Below are 15,825 nucleotides of genomic sequence, written 5' to 3' on the forward strand. Positions count from 1 at the left end.
TTTGATGATGCCATGTTTAAGTGCAGAATCTTGGGACATGTGGTTTTCACCTCACAACCTGTGGAAAAGAATGGGGATAGAACTCGGGCAGAAATCATGTTGATTGATTATTAATGTTAATGTAGTATGAAGCAGCCCAGGACTGAGTGTTGTGGAGCTAAGCAACACCGCTGGAGCGATTATTGTGCTACACACGGCTCGCGAGCAGCGGGACTTTTATTATGACGAGTCACAGTCGCCAGCGCCATTTCCGCTTTTCCGATCATGATTATGAGGTAACAGAGCTTTGTTTATCATATTAGATACATTTAAGTGTGTTTAAAATAATGTTATGACGTTATTCTCAGCAACTGCTGTGACACTTGTTGCACACTGCTAAGAGTAAAGCGCTTCCACAAAATAAAACCGGAAACCGAGGGTACGGCAGATATGACACAATCGACAGGCAACTCCATTAGACTCCTTGCTTGCTTATCGCTGCTTGGTTAAAATAGCAATTTTCTCACAATTTACAAATAGTTGGAAACATTTGGGATACTGTAAGAACTCAACTGAACAAAATATACATTGGCCTGGTGTTTTTTTTATATTTTACTGCAAAAATACTACATAGTGCTAGCCTGACAAGCCAGACCCACATCAAGATGTGTCTGGAAACTCACCATAGACAGGGCTCAATCCGAGGGGCGGGATAAATGGTTGTCTTTCAAACTCCCTCTGCTCGCGATAGGATAGCGCTACACCAACCAGAGCAATGAAGGTGAAACAGAGCTTGTTGATAGATTAAACATTCACCGTATCCGGTCGGCTAAACTCTGAACACATCTTCCCTTTTTAAGAATGACTTCAGTGCCGCTCTTTGTTCTTTTCTCAGAAAAGCTTAACTCCAAGTCTTCCAGAATCGCAGTCAAAGCTGATTCGAAAGACCGCCGCCGTTTGCCAGTTTCTGTGTTTACTAGAAGCACACAAACGCAACTCGGCCGGCGTCATTATGGCCCCGCCCGCCGACTCTATACACGATGTTATTGGTCCGGCAAGAGTTAGGGGAATACAGCTCAGAAGGGTATTGAGAGTTCCTAGACGACACTTGCGGGCAGATTAAATTTGCTGCCGCTAGGGTGCGTCTAGATTTCTAGGCTAACATAGTGCACCTTTAATCATAAAATAAACATTAACAACAAAACATAAGGTGGCAGCACCTCACGAACGACTGCTGCATAAACTAAAACAAAACAGAAACATAAAGTCCAGCCCTGGTCCTTTCTCATCTTCCACTGTCGTCAATCCTCTGTTTATCCTTCAGGAAACTTTATTTTTTCTTTCACACGGCTCTCTGACACGTCCTGCTTGCCACAGTGTTAAACAGTGCATGTCATATGATATATGTTCCTAATATGTTTTGGTGCGTTGGAATTCTGAAAAAAAAAAAACCTCTCCAATAATTCAGATTTGTTTCAATCGGGTAAAAACGAAATAAACGAAACATCTTTTTTTAGTAAATATTTGTATGTATGTGGCATCGCTGATTTGTACAATTTGATGTAGGCCATATATTGTGTTCATTTCAAAGCAACTGCTCATTTACAAGTAATTTTTATGTGGATTTGGTGCTTATTTTGGACCCTGCTCACATCTACATAGATCTATGCACACAAGCCGCCCCTCTCAACTAATGCAAGGCTACAGAGGCCTCTCGTGCCCCCACCCAGCTTTGAGACCGTTGCACTGGGCAGCTGGCACTCCCTGCCTCCCTCTACTGGCCCCTCTGGCAAAGGGTAATTAGTTTGCGCTCGCCTGGCCCGATTCCCTACACCAGTTAATGAAAAAATGATTGGGTTTTTCGTGTCCAGGGTGCGTGAAAGTTAATTCACTACACACTCAGACATGCGTTCATTCTTACGCGCAGACACAGAGCAGACATACACAAATCACATAAGAGCGGCTGTGACCCATGCCTACCTTTTTCATCTCTCTTTTTTCTTTATAATTCTTTCTGTTACTCCATCTTTCTTTGGCGTTTTCATTGCTAAGTGTCTAACACCTTATGACCCGGTGTGGGTAGTAACTCCCACTCCTTAGTTAAGACAAAGAGCTCTAATTTCTTTATTTTTAACAGCACAATCAGTGGTTGAAAAATAATGAATTGCTCTAAAATAGTTTTATATTTATGCAAAAGATAAACATAATCAGTGTTTGTTTGCATGTGCCTGTATGGCCAATCTGATATTTTTGTATGAAATGGCTTTTATGTAGCACCTATATGCAACAGATGAATTAATTGCAAGAGTTATACTTAAGTTCATTGGGTCTGTGTCATTTTTGTGTGTGTGTTTGTGTGTGCGTAACAGTGCTCTTCTATCCTTGCCTCTTGCCCCAAGTCATCTTCAGCATCACTGCGGAGGCTGTCTCATTTCTCTCTAATAACACTAATTAAACCATTAACCACTTCAAGGCATTGATGTAGAAGCTCTAGTGTCTCAATTAATGTCAATGACTTCATTTTTTTGTTGCAAGGTCATGAATTCTGTACATTTGACCCCAAACGTTGCTAACCTGCATCCAGCTGGCTGAACAAGGAGCTATAGCCGAGTAGTTCACTCAAACAATTATATTATCATTTAGTCACCCAGAACATAAAAAAAGCTATTTTAAACCCTTTTCGCATATATATATATATATATATATATATATATATATATATATATATATATATATATATATATATATAGAAACACTTGAGAGTTTACAGTTCAAGACTCAGAATTACTCTGAATGTTATTAATGTGTATACTATATATATATATATATATATATATATATATAAACTCAAACATAAAAAGTATTAAGAATGTATTTTTTTTAAATGAATAAAAATATTATGTGGCTGTATTTAGCAACTTAGAAACACAATGAAGCTGAATCCACAAGTGTGGTCATGCTTCATTTAAAATCTGAGGATGTTATCTCTGAATACGAGTGCATGTTTTTATTCTATTCAAAATATCATATGTTATCGATCGATTATTTTGCACTACTGATATAAATAAAGAAATTACTGTCATAGATCCGATTTTTTATCATAAACAGCGCTCAAATCTAAAAGCTGGCGTCTAATGATACACATTTTGTCCCGATCAAACCTAAGAATACGTTTTAACATGCAGTGAATGTACAATAATAAAGGTTTTTGTCCATACTAAGAAAGTCAATGGGGTCCAAACAGTTGTTTTGGGCCCCATTGACTTTCATTATAAGGACAAAAACCTTTAAAACATTATTTAAAGTATCTTTCGAAATACACTACTGAGCAAAAGTTCTGTATCTTTATATTTTTATAATATAAAGTGTTTACTGAAAAGTGTTTGTTAAAATGTTTACTGTCACTTTTGATTTTGAAATTAATGCATCATTGCTAAATAGAAGTATTATTATTTGAAAAGGAAAGAAAGTCATACAGGTTTGTAAAGACATGAGGGTGCATAAATGACCATTTTAATTTTACAGGGAACTAATCCTTTAAGCTTGTTAAAAAGCCTGGTTATCACCTGTGTTCCAAAAACGCATATAGTATTGGTTCCCAGCTATGCTGTCTTTTCAGCAGGGAAGGAGGGAGAGAGATTGAGAAAAATGCAACAACAACAAGAAAATGAATGTATTAGGTGAGAGCAATAAGCTTTGCCTAGGCATCCATTCGCTCATGTCCCCCCACTGAGGCATTGTGGGAAGGTGCCATCTTTTCTCTGGCAGTCCCCAGGCTCTGTGTCACACCAGAGCTGTCAGCACCGCATCACGCCGCACTGCCGCTTGGTGTGACGCACCAATAGTCAGACGCACAGGTTCATATGAACGTTGTGACTCAGTGGAACCGTGGGCCCCGGGGTGATGAGGCTGATTCAGTGCCCTGTGTCTGATTGTGTGTTGCCTTTTCTAAACTCGCTCATACATCGAAACAGAGGGCAAAACACCCACTGTAGTTTTAATTAAAGCTCTTATGTAGTGCAGGTCAGCGCGGGGGACGGCTGGGAGACGGCACACACATGGCATCGTTATTTAATTATGCGGTTTAGCAATGCTAATTCATGCTGGTAGTGTGGCAATACTAATCAAGTTGAATCTTTAAGATTGAAATATGGTCAAAACATCTTCCAGTAATATTAAGTTTGATATCAACAAGTGCTCAGAGGTGTAAGGAGATGATGCTTTGTAGTGAGGATAAATTAAATAAAAATAATTTGGAGAACATAAAAGAACATATAGTGAACCACATATAGTGAACAATATTTGTGAACACTGATGATTGGACCCAGATTTTTCCTCTGTTGCAAGTAGTCTCGCTTTCACCTTCACTGTCAGCAATGTCGTTGTCGTCTTTTTTCCTATTTCTCATCAGATTCTTTCAAGCCCAAATAATCTGTGCTCTACTATTCACATTGCTCCAAAATTGCTATACTTTTTATTTTATTTACTCTATAAGAAGTCCTTGTATCACCTATATCCATCAAGGAATTTCAGAAGAAACAGACAAAGTTGTTAATTATTTAAAGCATAACTGAGAACTCCATTGATCTACGAAAGAGTAGCATCTGAGAATTGGGACATGCTTTTCCTACTTTACTTAAGTAATGTGCCTCCTTTTTCAGAGGTAAGTAATACATCAGCAGTAAAATCGGCAGGCAAGAGAGACATCACTTATCCTTATGTCTTTTAAAATAATGATTGATTTCAGAGCTTAACATAGGATAAATGGCGTACATCAGTTTTAACGGGTGCTCTAGGACCAATAAAACCTTGGCATCTCCATGCATGATAACAATGAAATTGACACCCTGACATTAGATTGCCCTGTAGACGTATATATTTATCTCAGACATGTCTTTCAACCAAGATCGTTGTAAGGAGCAAAGGGGCACTTTTAGCATCATTCCCTGTAACTTCAAGCCAGACGTGCCGACAAGTCAGACAACCCCTCCCATCGGGCCACTTTGAGACACTATTCCCGTCAGGACTTTTGGTTTGGTCTCTGGCAGATACGAGCAGCCCCATGAAAATGTCCTTCAGGTCCTGCGTCCAAGGCCAGTGCATCTGCTCTTTAATTGCCACCATTAAATCCTCTCTGATATGCCAAAAAAATGCTGTTTCTCCCCAACCACTTGCCCCCCTTTTCCTCGCCATGCCCCCATCAATCCTGAGGCTGCATTGCTTATGACAGCATTTGTAAAAAATGTGCCTATTTATGAGCAAACCACAAGTCCAAAGGGACGGGCACACACCCGCTGCATATCCAAAATGCCCCTTGCATGTTTATTGAACGGATCAGAATGCTGTGGTACATGCATAACTTAAAAAAAAAAAAAACAGAGTCATTGATATGACCTACAAATCCAAAACATGCATCTCTGAATGCCTTGACATGATTAAAGGCCCTTTATGTTGTAAAGCGCAGACTTTTTAAAATAAGTACATACATATTGCTTAACATTTGGCATCCTCATTCCATACAGAATAATGGCCAGGCGTTCATATTGCACCAGATATTTATTTGAAGGGGTTGTGTTGCATGATGACGGAATTTCTCTTCGGTTTATATATTTATTTATCTATTCATTTATTTATCTCTCTCTCCCTCCTTCCGGAGAGAGAAAAGGCGTGGCGCTGCATTTTAATTTGATGCCGAGCCAACCACCTTCATCAGAAGGTTAATTCAGCTGGTCTCCTCCACTTGTGTGGCATGCTCTCTCTCTCTCTCTCTCTCTCTCTCTCTCTCTCTCTCTCTCTCTCTCTCTCTCTCTCTCTCTCTCCCCCCCCTCTCTTGCTCTTCTAATGAAAGGTGAAAAAGGAGCACACAGTCCAATGTCAAGATAAAAAAAACACCTTGTTGGCTCCCTGATCTGGATGTATAGACTCATCAACATATTATCCAACACAGTGGCAGAACACACACTGACCTCTTGCCAACCTCCTTGTCTCTTAGTTTCTCGGTTGTACCTGCAATTAGTAGTCCCCATGTCTAGGATATTTCAAGAATTTCAGACAAATTCAAAAGGAAGTAAATGTTCTCGTATAGCATGTATGTAGGGATCTCAAGGATGTCTGGAGCAATCACAGCTACAATGTCTCAAGCAATTTTAGCTGCAACACTGCAAGATTTTCAACTGGAATGCTACAAAAATAAATCGCTTTAGAAGTATCACAAGAGCAACAGTCTGATCTGGAACACAGGGAGTGCAGACAAGAAGAGTGAAACATCCCGGTGCTGTTGGATTTGAGAACCAGAACTAACTGTTGTATTTCATCTGATTGTTTTTTTATTATTGTTTTTTCTATGCATGTATGCAGATCCAGACAAGGTGAGTAGTGAGCCAGGAAATGGACTCGCCCAGTGGAGACTCAATGAACAGCTCTTTCCCTGCCCTGTATGTGGCAAAGTGTTTGGTCGCCAACAGACTCTCTCCAGACACCTCTCCCTACACACAGGTGAGAATTCATGCTCACAAATAACATTTAACCAGTTTGGCCGGGCCGGTTAACCCAATTTACCAGATAATGGCAAGTGACCATTGTAGTAATGCATTTATACATACATTTGTAATCACAGCTACAATGTTAACTTAATTGGCCAACAGTCTATACCAGTTTACCAGGTAAAGGCCATCTGCCGGTTTACAACAACATTTAGCTTGAGTTGCTGAAAATCAAGCTTTGTTATATTTTCACATTTCAAATATGTGTCCAACAGCGGTGCATGTTGTCATTAGGACGAGTAATGCTGTTGGTAAGTAAATAAGGTCCACTGGACTAGATTACCCTTCCTTTAAAGAGATTAGGCTACTGATTAGTCCTGGTGGGAAAAGTACCCAAGTAATTACTAAGCTATAAAGAAATCTCCCCGAGCTCTAAGCTCCCCTGGAACACAGCACAACCATGACTAGCCTCGCCCTGAACAGTCGCATCCCGCAGGTCCCGATCCCGGTTACTGGTCTTAGAATAATGACACCTTATAAACATAATCTATCAACATCGTAAACACAATCCATCTGTATGTTTGCTTTATAAGTGCTCTTCTGTTTGTCTCTGCAGAAGAAAGGAAGTATAAGTGTCATTTGTGTCCATACGCCGCTAAGTGCAGAGCCAACCTCAACCAGCACCTCACCATCCACTCGGTCAAACTGGTGAACACAGACGCAGAGCAGATTGTTACCGCTGTTACCAACGAAGGCCCCGAGCTCAAACACTGCCTCTACTACTACAGCTGCCACGTCTGTGGCTTTCAAACAGAGCTTAACGCTCAGTTTGTTAGTCATATGTCTCTTCATGTGGACAAAGAGCAGTGGATGTTCTCTCTCTGCTGTAGCACCTGTGAGTATGTGGGTGTGGACGAGGCCGAGATGAAAGCTCACATCAGTGCAGGGCATGCAGGTAAGCTCTCGCTATTCTTATGTTTTAGACGTTACCTGAAATCTTGTGTTTTGGATGCTGGTGTGTGCACCAGGCTTTTAAGCTAGTGTGACTAGCTTGGTCAACTTTCTTTTCCAAAAAGACTAAGCTGGTTAACCAAGTTTGCTAGTGAGCATCTTTCCAATGCTGGTTCTCCATATAGACCAGCATGTAACCAGTATAAACCAGCTTGTTCTTTTCAGAAGGGTGTCTAACATCTGATATTGTTTTAAACACTTAGAAAAACCTTGGCACCAGTACATCATAATATTTGCATTTTTTTTAAAAACTCGAGATGATTGTGCTGAAGTTGCAACTAGGTGTGTTCTGAATGCAGGACTTTAAACTTCATGACTTGTGGCATTGACATTGTTAAGGAATCAGTTGAGAACTGACTGAGAGAGTTTTGTGAACCTTTGTCCCTGTTTACACCGGGAATTAAGAAGCATTTTCGTCAATCCGATCACAAGTGGACAACGGTAAATACAAAGGAAAATGGGGTCTAATTAGTTTTGACCACTTACAGAGCCGAGAACATATATTCGACTGGATTGCTTTCGTATTGTAGACACCCATGTTGTCGAATGTGTTCGAATAACCACAAAAGACTGTCTATTCCCCGCCTCCTGACTTAGGGCCAGATTTACTTAACAGGGCAAATCAGCATGACCGCAATTCCAAAAAAGCGCTGATGGGACCGGAAAGTTTTGCGCGAGATCTACTGACAACGTGCAAATAAAAGAACACACACACGACCAGATAATGTCCACTATCTACCAAGAGCTGCGCAAATTAGCGTTTGATTAAGGCATGTTTCTTTTAGGGGAGGTAAATAATGCCGCAAATTCCAGTAAACTGAGGAGCGCAAACCTTAGTAAATCAACTTGCATGATTCATTCAAATACTCTTCTTCAATAAATTTTGCATCTGAAAGGGTAACTCCTACAAATGCATAATGCAATTTGGTCAGCTGCAAAAATAACCCTGTCCACGTCTTTTCAGCGCTAATTGTTCACTGTGTACCTTTAGTAAATCCTGACAGTAGCTTTTTTAAAGCCTAAAGAGGGTAAAGTTAGTAAATCTGCCCCCTAATGCACAAATATTATGGGACGCACACTAGCCAGACGGGATTTAAACATTTTTTTGGCTGAAGAAGACCTAAGTTTGTTATGAAGATAAAAAACATACCAAAGACAAAATGTTCTCTCTCAATTCCTATTTTCTAACACACACTCACAGCATTTGGCGTGGTCTTATGGCTATCAGGACAGAAAAGGTCTTGCTACTCTGTAAACGCTCATATGTAAATTTGTGCAAGTTTATTTCATCCATTAGATCGAAAGAACTGAAAAGCCCATACATTTACCCACTCAAAGAGCGTCCCCTTCGTCCCCACAAAGAAATCATGACAGAAGCAGTCAAAGTGGACAAAAGAGACAGATTAAAACACCAAGTGTAAACGGGAATGTGTCTCCCTTATCTACTTGTGATCCGATTGGCAAAACGCATCTTAATACCAGGTGTAAACAGGGCCTTTGTGACAAACGTAATTAGCTGATGTTATTTGATAAAACCACAAACATTTTCACCTAACATACTATATTTATCACATGAATAGATTGTCGAACATTTTAATTTTTTGTTCGCATTTGCAATAATTTTATTTGTAGTCTTTAGGCCTATGTATCAGGAGCATTTCATATTGCGAGACATTTAATTTTTTAAGTTTGCTTTGTTTTACAAGATAATGAACTTTTAACATAACCTCAAAATCTGTTTGTCAGCTCGCAAGATGTTAGGTTGCGGCAGGACATCCAATTTGACTGAACACTGAACAGGTTACGAAGTGGATGGGAAACCTGTTTGAAAAACGTATTTTTTATGTTACATTTTGTGGTGCTAGTGATGCAGAAATTACAGCGTTAAGGTCTGAATCAATGGGTGGTCATTGTTGACACAGAAACTCACCAGGGTTATTACAGACAAAAACCTCTATCATCAGGTTTCTTCGTGGGGTTCGTTTTTAGTCATCATAGAACTGACTGAGGGTTCACATTTGAGTGGGTGTGTGAGTTTATATTTACTGTGATGTCTGGTGTTATTAGACTCAAGGAGGGTGAAAAATCGATAGCCCTAGTCGCTCATAACCATCCAAGTAGCCCAACGCCGCCACGTCTCCCGCACTCACCCTCACGCCACGGAGCTCGAGTCTACTTTCGGAAAGACAGTGAGCTCTGAGAGTGACAGCAAAAGAACAAGTTGGTTTGTCAATTGTGATTTAGCGCCCTGCCAGAGACACCTCTTGCTGCAGATTAGCTGACCTCAGGTCAGCACCTACCAGCCTCCACTTCTCTTCGCCTGCTTAGGAAGGTGGCTGAGAGTTGCGCCTGTCACCGAAGTGCCCGCCTGGCACATCCACGTTTCGCTTTTTACAGCAGGTGTTCAGCTAAACCCAGAAGCAAATTTTTTGTGGTATTTCAAGCAACGTCTACCACTTACAGTAGCATTATAGAGGCTGTTTAGTTCACTTGCGGAGATGAAGTCCTGCTCTTCATAACGCATACGAGTCACACAGCACATCTGTATTCAAAGATGTCACTGCAGCTGACAAAAGATTAAACATGACCACCCAATCTGTATTCTGCATGTGTTCTTTCAAAAGAACGGAAGTCTTAACGTGCGAGCGAAGCGCGTCTACTGGTGTAGCTGGTATCGGCCATTTCGTGAGCTCTGAGAGCCCTAGGGGAGAGGCATGGCCTGAGATGCTCCCGCCATCTTAGCTGTGGCGGCCCTGACCTAGGCAGCCCCCCTCTCCTGCCGCTCTCAGGCACAGCGTAGATCAATAAGAGCGCAGGCTTGAGTGTTCTGGCTGCTTGGATACAGAAGTCAGGCTAAACCCGCAAGAGTGCCTCTTAGGGAAGAGAGCCCACCTCTCCTGACTTTTAAGGCTTAATACCGCACTGCTCTAGGCATACATATTCACTCACTGGGAGGATCCCGATCAATTGCGGGATTTTTCTGCCTTTTGCTTTACTCATTACAGAATTCATTATCAAACCTTGAGCGCTGAAAGATGTTCCCGCCTAATTCTCTGATGGCTTAAGCTAAGCTGACACTTTGATACCATCATGTCATTCAAATACGGAGCTTGTCTTATATTCAGGAAGTGACCCTCAATATATATATATATATATATATATATATATATATATATATATATATATATATATATATATATTTTTTTTTTTTTTTTTTTTTTTTTTATACCACACAGGTCTTAATTCCAGAAGCCCTCTCAGTGAGACCAAGAGCACTTCCTCATCTCTCTCAGCCCTCAGCGACTCCCTCAACAGCTCTGAAGGTGGAGATGTTGCCCAAGGTAACGAAGAACTAAAAAGCCTTTTGGCTCCGCCTTCTTCTGTGGGCAGCCAATCAAGCTCAGGCCCAGGAACAGAGGAAAAAGCAGAGAAAGGTAAGACTTTTATCAGTTACACATATTAATTTCATTCGAAAACTAATTAAAGATGATTTCAAGCATGTTTCCATTATCGAAAATTATATTTTTTAAAATGATGTACACTCCCGTTGTATCAGTAGCCTTATAAAATATTGTCATTTACATGGCGCAGGTCGCCTCATGGTGGCCGGCATGTTGAGATCACCTGACCAGCTGATTACTACTCACTTTTTCACATTATATTGTTTAAAAGTTTTTTCAGCAGGGACACATTCAATTGATCATATGGTTCAATAAAGCAGTACTATTGCAAATCAATTCTGTTCTTTTGAACTTTCTATTCATCAAAGAATCCTGGAAAAAAAGTATCTCCATTCCCTCAAAAATAAAAGGAATATTTCCTGAACACCAAATCAGCATATTAGAATGATTTCTAACGGATCGTGTGACTGAAGACTGGAGTAATGATGCATTGCAGGAATAAATTATTTATCTTAAAAATAATAAAAAAGTTAATTTTAAAATATAATTTTTGTTACAGTTTTACTTGGTTTATTGTACTTTTGAGAAAATAAGTTCAACATTAGAGAGACTTCTTTCAAAAAGATTTTTAAAAAATTGTTTTGACCCCGGACCTATCAATGGTATTGTAGATGTAGAAATATAGATTTTTTACATTCTGATAAGCAGTATGTAGTTAAGGATGTTTATAAAGAGTTATTATAAAGAGTTAATTATAAAATATAGCATTTCTTTTATACTGGCAGTCTATGTGTTGAAAGGCCCCTATAGCCCCGTTTCCACCAAAATTACCCGGAGCAATTTGTACCAGGAACTTTTTTACAGGAACTTTTCTCCCCCCAGACCTGCAACTGTCTGCGTTTCCACCACTAAATAAAGTTCCGTGAAGATTAGGCAAATTAGTCCAGTGATGTAGGACTGCGCGCGACTGCTCCTCCAAGTCAGTGACGGACAGTAATCATTTTTGCATGTACCAATTGAAAGATTTAGTGGACTGTTTACATGAGACGTTATCTAAACCGATCTGGTGTTTACATGTGATGACTTTCAATCGCAATCATTTTGTCACATGCAGTTTGTCTGCCGCATCAAAAATGTCAACGCTGTTTTCTCCACCAGCTGGAATGTGTTAACTGAGGCCATAGCAACTCTTAACGGCCACCAGGACTAATACAGTATTATATAATAAGCTATGTATTTGTTGTAAAGTGTAATAATCATCTCAGAAAAAAAAAATCTTCTGTCAGGCGCAGTTAAAGTAAAAACTGCCTGGGGCAATATACGCTGTGTCATTATTCCAACATTATCTTCATAACTTACGAAATAAAAACCCCTTTACGAAAAATTAGCTTTCCTCTCTTGTCAACATGAGCGAGGCGCGCACTGTCAAGTCATGTAAGGACGCACACTTTAAAGTAATCGTCAGGTCGTTTACATGGTGAAAAATAGACTGTAAAAAAATTAATAACGAGTATGGAAGAGATTCAAGCTGTGCTGCTTTTGCTGGTTATGTATAGGTTTACTAAAGAGGTAATTAACAACGACAGAAAAGAGCACTAATATGCAGATTCAGCAGCATATTCAGAAAGCTTGTAAAGCTAGATTTAAAATGACAATGTATATAATTATCAGCTATTACGGACATTGCACGTGAGATGGCTGAGACAAACGCGCGCCATCAGACAGAGAGCACGACTGATATTTACTGAACATAGACCGAACCTCGCAAAAGACTTTTAAAAATGCCGGTTGAAATAAAATGCTAAACCAATCAGCATGTTCATCGCCCAAGTCCTGCCCTCAAAAGTTCCTGAACTTTGAAAAAGTACTACCTCACGAGCAGGGCCGTTTGGAGGGGGAAATATTTACCCGGAACTTCATTTAGACCCTGGTTCCTGCGGTCTAAACACACCGAGTACCACCCAAAGTTCCTGGTGCCTGGGTAAAGTTCCTGTGGTGGAAACGCGGCTATTATGTCTATAAATGCTGAAAACTCCTGCCTTGAGAATATCATTGAGCTATAAAATGGATAAAATGTCAATTTTTTTGAAGATCCATTTCATTATAATCAACTCAAGATGCTGACACTATATAAGATCATGTGTAGAGATATGATAATGGTATGTCTTTTTTCTCTCTCTCTCTCTCTCTCTCTCTCTCTCTCTCTCTCTCTCTCTCATCCAACAGGCTTTGAATGCGTCTTCTGCAACTTTGTGTGTAAAACTCGGCCCATGTACGAGCGGCACCTACAGATCCACCTGATCACCCGCATGTTTGAGTGCGACGTCTGCCACAAATTCATGAAGACACCTGAGCAGCTCTTGGAGCACAAGAAGTGCCACACCGTCCCCGCTGGAGGGCTCAAGTAAGGAAAGCAAGTACAGCACGTGCCTCCCCGCAACCTCACAAAACCCCACCCCCACCCTACCTACCCCCTCAGGCAGGACACAGCCTAGGTTTTAAACAGAGTCTATCCAGGAGCACTGGTCGAGGATCAGGCTGGATTCACAACAGAGGGTGTTCCAGATATGAGCAAAGTTCATCGATCAGTGCTTCAGGGTAACCACGTACAGTAGAAGCATGTTTTAAACAAGAGTTCCTGAATGTGCCTATAAAACATTTATCAGCACACAATGCTAATATAATGCTACTTATAACCTCACCTTACTGCTAATACTTTTTTTTAAAGGAACAGTTCTCCCATTAATTAATGTGGTTCCAAACTTGATTTTCTTTTCGTGGAAGAACGCAAAGAAGAAATTTAGCAGAAAATCCAATTTGCTCTTTTCCATAAAGTTGCAATTAATCGAGACCGGAACTTTCAGGTTTCAAAAAGAATGCTAAGACAGCATGAAAGTATCAAACGGTGTCCATACACTGCCCAAGTCTTTTGAAACCATATGTTATCTTTCTGTAGGAACAGACCAAAAATCAAGTGGTTATATACTGAAGATCTTGATAGATGCTCTAGCTTTTCTATTACGAGAGTTCAGGAGAAAAGTAGTCATGTCTAAATCTAAGTTCAAGCGTTCTAGTTCTAATCTAGATGATGAATCGGTTAAATATTCATTCAAATTTTTAAGCCGTGAAACACTAAACCAGCATCAAAGAACTAGCAGAGACGGAAGCCTGACTGTGTTTTTTGTGTCACGGCCTTTTGACTGTCAGAATGAACTGGTTGTAGCAGTTCCAACCTATTGAAGGGAATGTTTTCCCATTAATAACTAATTTGTCTGTTCATCACTTACCTTTAGAAGACTAGAAGAATGTAGCACGTTAGTCATATGGACCATTTGTGTGGTTCTTTTGTATCCTTTTTGAAGCTTAAAAGCTCCAGGCCTATTTATTGTAGTTTCAAAGATAAGAAAATATATCTTTTCGTGCTCTATCTAAGAGAATTAAAAAATGGGTTTGGAACAACATGGTGAGTGAATAATAACTATTGTTATTACTACTAATTTTTAAACCAATTTATTGAATTACACTTTAATTAAGGGAATAATAAAAGCCTTTTATTTGTTTCCCCCTTATTAATCAATGTTTGGGAAGTAGGGCACCCCATATGCATTTCCACTTTGCAAGTTGCAAGTCATTGACAGTCAGGGATGCCAATTCTACATAGGTAAGCACACAAATCACAGGCACTTTCAGGAACAAGCCCCTTCCTTTGGAAAGCCTGTGGTAGACATTACTGCAAAAGGTCCGGGCCCGCATGTGAAAATATATCTGAAGAAATCACAACAAGCCAGTCAGCACTAGTCCATCTGTTGAGCAGCTCCACTGCCAAGACCATTAGGCTACAGTTCACACTGTTCTTTCTCAGCCTGTCATAACCGCCACCACAGTTACAGCAACACATTTAAACACAATGAATACTCATCCGAAGGCAAATAGACACCCAATTTCCAAACACTTACAAGACGAACTGACCCCCAAGTTGATATCTTATTATTTTTGTTCGTTTGTTTGTGTTATGAAACTGAACAAACACAAAGTCTAGTCTTTGATATTTTCTGTTGTACTTGTCTAGTTGTTTGACATACATAATTCATGTCTTAAGGTCATGTATTTCAGATTTCATTGCCTCATCTTGTCATTTATGGCTATGCTTTCCCATGCTAGACACATTTGTTAGATTGTAGTTATCACTCATTAGAGCGCTTAGTCATTACAAAACACAGGTAAAGGAGGAAAACAAACCTAAAAAAGTAGCAATACTTCTCTAACTTTGAGGGACAGACAGTATTTTACTAGCTTATTTTGCATTTTTGATAAAATGTGCAATTTGACCATTTTCTATTCCTAACATGCCCTTAAAAGTTTGAAAAGATGGTACACCTTTAAAAATTGGGATTGTAAGATAATAATTATTGTGAATAAAGACAGGCCTTCTATATTCTGACTTTTGTTTAAAAATGCATCATATGGGGAACTTATTTGAAAGGAACTCAGCATGCAATCTATAGTTTATTATTCTCTTTTAATTTGTTAGCTCTCGTATAAAAGAGGCTGGAAAAACAAATCCTCCATTTAATATTTAATATTTTTAGCATTTGAGCAAAACATTTTCTATGCTCTAAATTTCCACAGAAAGTGTTTCCTATTCTGTATTCTTACATTTTGAATCTGTAATGGTTCAATGACTCTGGAGTTTAAGTGTGTGTGTGTGGTCGGCATTAACGTTACATTATATGTATAGCAGCTGACTGCTTACAAATCACTGCATGTTGTTGTTTTTCACGGGATCTTTCTCCCACAGCAGGGTTCCAGTTGGCTGGATTAATGTCTGCTTATGAATATTCCATAGAAGGTGTCATAGTTTGGAACTGGACTGTATATTTTTGTATATAAATACCTGTACTTAAGTGTCCTTATCTTAGACATGTAGCCTTTGGGGATTCTCTGCTAATTCT

The 15,825-nt window shown here is 39.7% G+C and overlaps 1 protein-coding gene across 4 annotated transcripts in view; it reads left to right on the forward strand.

Annotated features, from left to right (window-relative positions):
* znf827 (zinc finger protein 827) overlaps nucleotides 1–15,825 on the forward strand; it is an 89,300-nt gene that overhangs the window by 67,622 nt on the left and 5,853 nt on the right. For all 4 annotated transcript variants that reach the window (XM_067441365.1, XM_067441364.1, XM_067441362.1 and 1 more), the window contains exons 9-12: nucleotides 6,337–6,474; nucleotides 7,078–7,416; nucleotides 10,709–10,906; nucleotides 13,100–13,277. In XM_067441365.1, the coding sequence (XP_067297466.1) occupies nucleotides 6,337–6,474; nucleotides 7,078–7,416; nucleotides 10,709–10,906; nucleotides 13,100–13,277 (853 nt within the window). The remainder of the gene's footprint in view (nucleotides 1–6,336; nucleotides 6,475–7,077; nucleotides 7,417–10,708; nucleotides 10,907–13,099; nucleotides 13,278–15,825) is intronic.

This window comes from Pseudorasbora parva, chromosome 4 (assembly GCF_024679245.1).
Source record: "Pseudorasbora parva isolate DD20220531a chromosome 4, ASM2467924v1, whole genome shotgun sequence".
In the NCBI taxonomy this organism is placed as follows: Eukaryota; Metazoa; Chordata; class Actinopteri; order Cypriniformes; family Gobionidae; genus Pseudorasbora; species Pseudorasbora parva.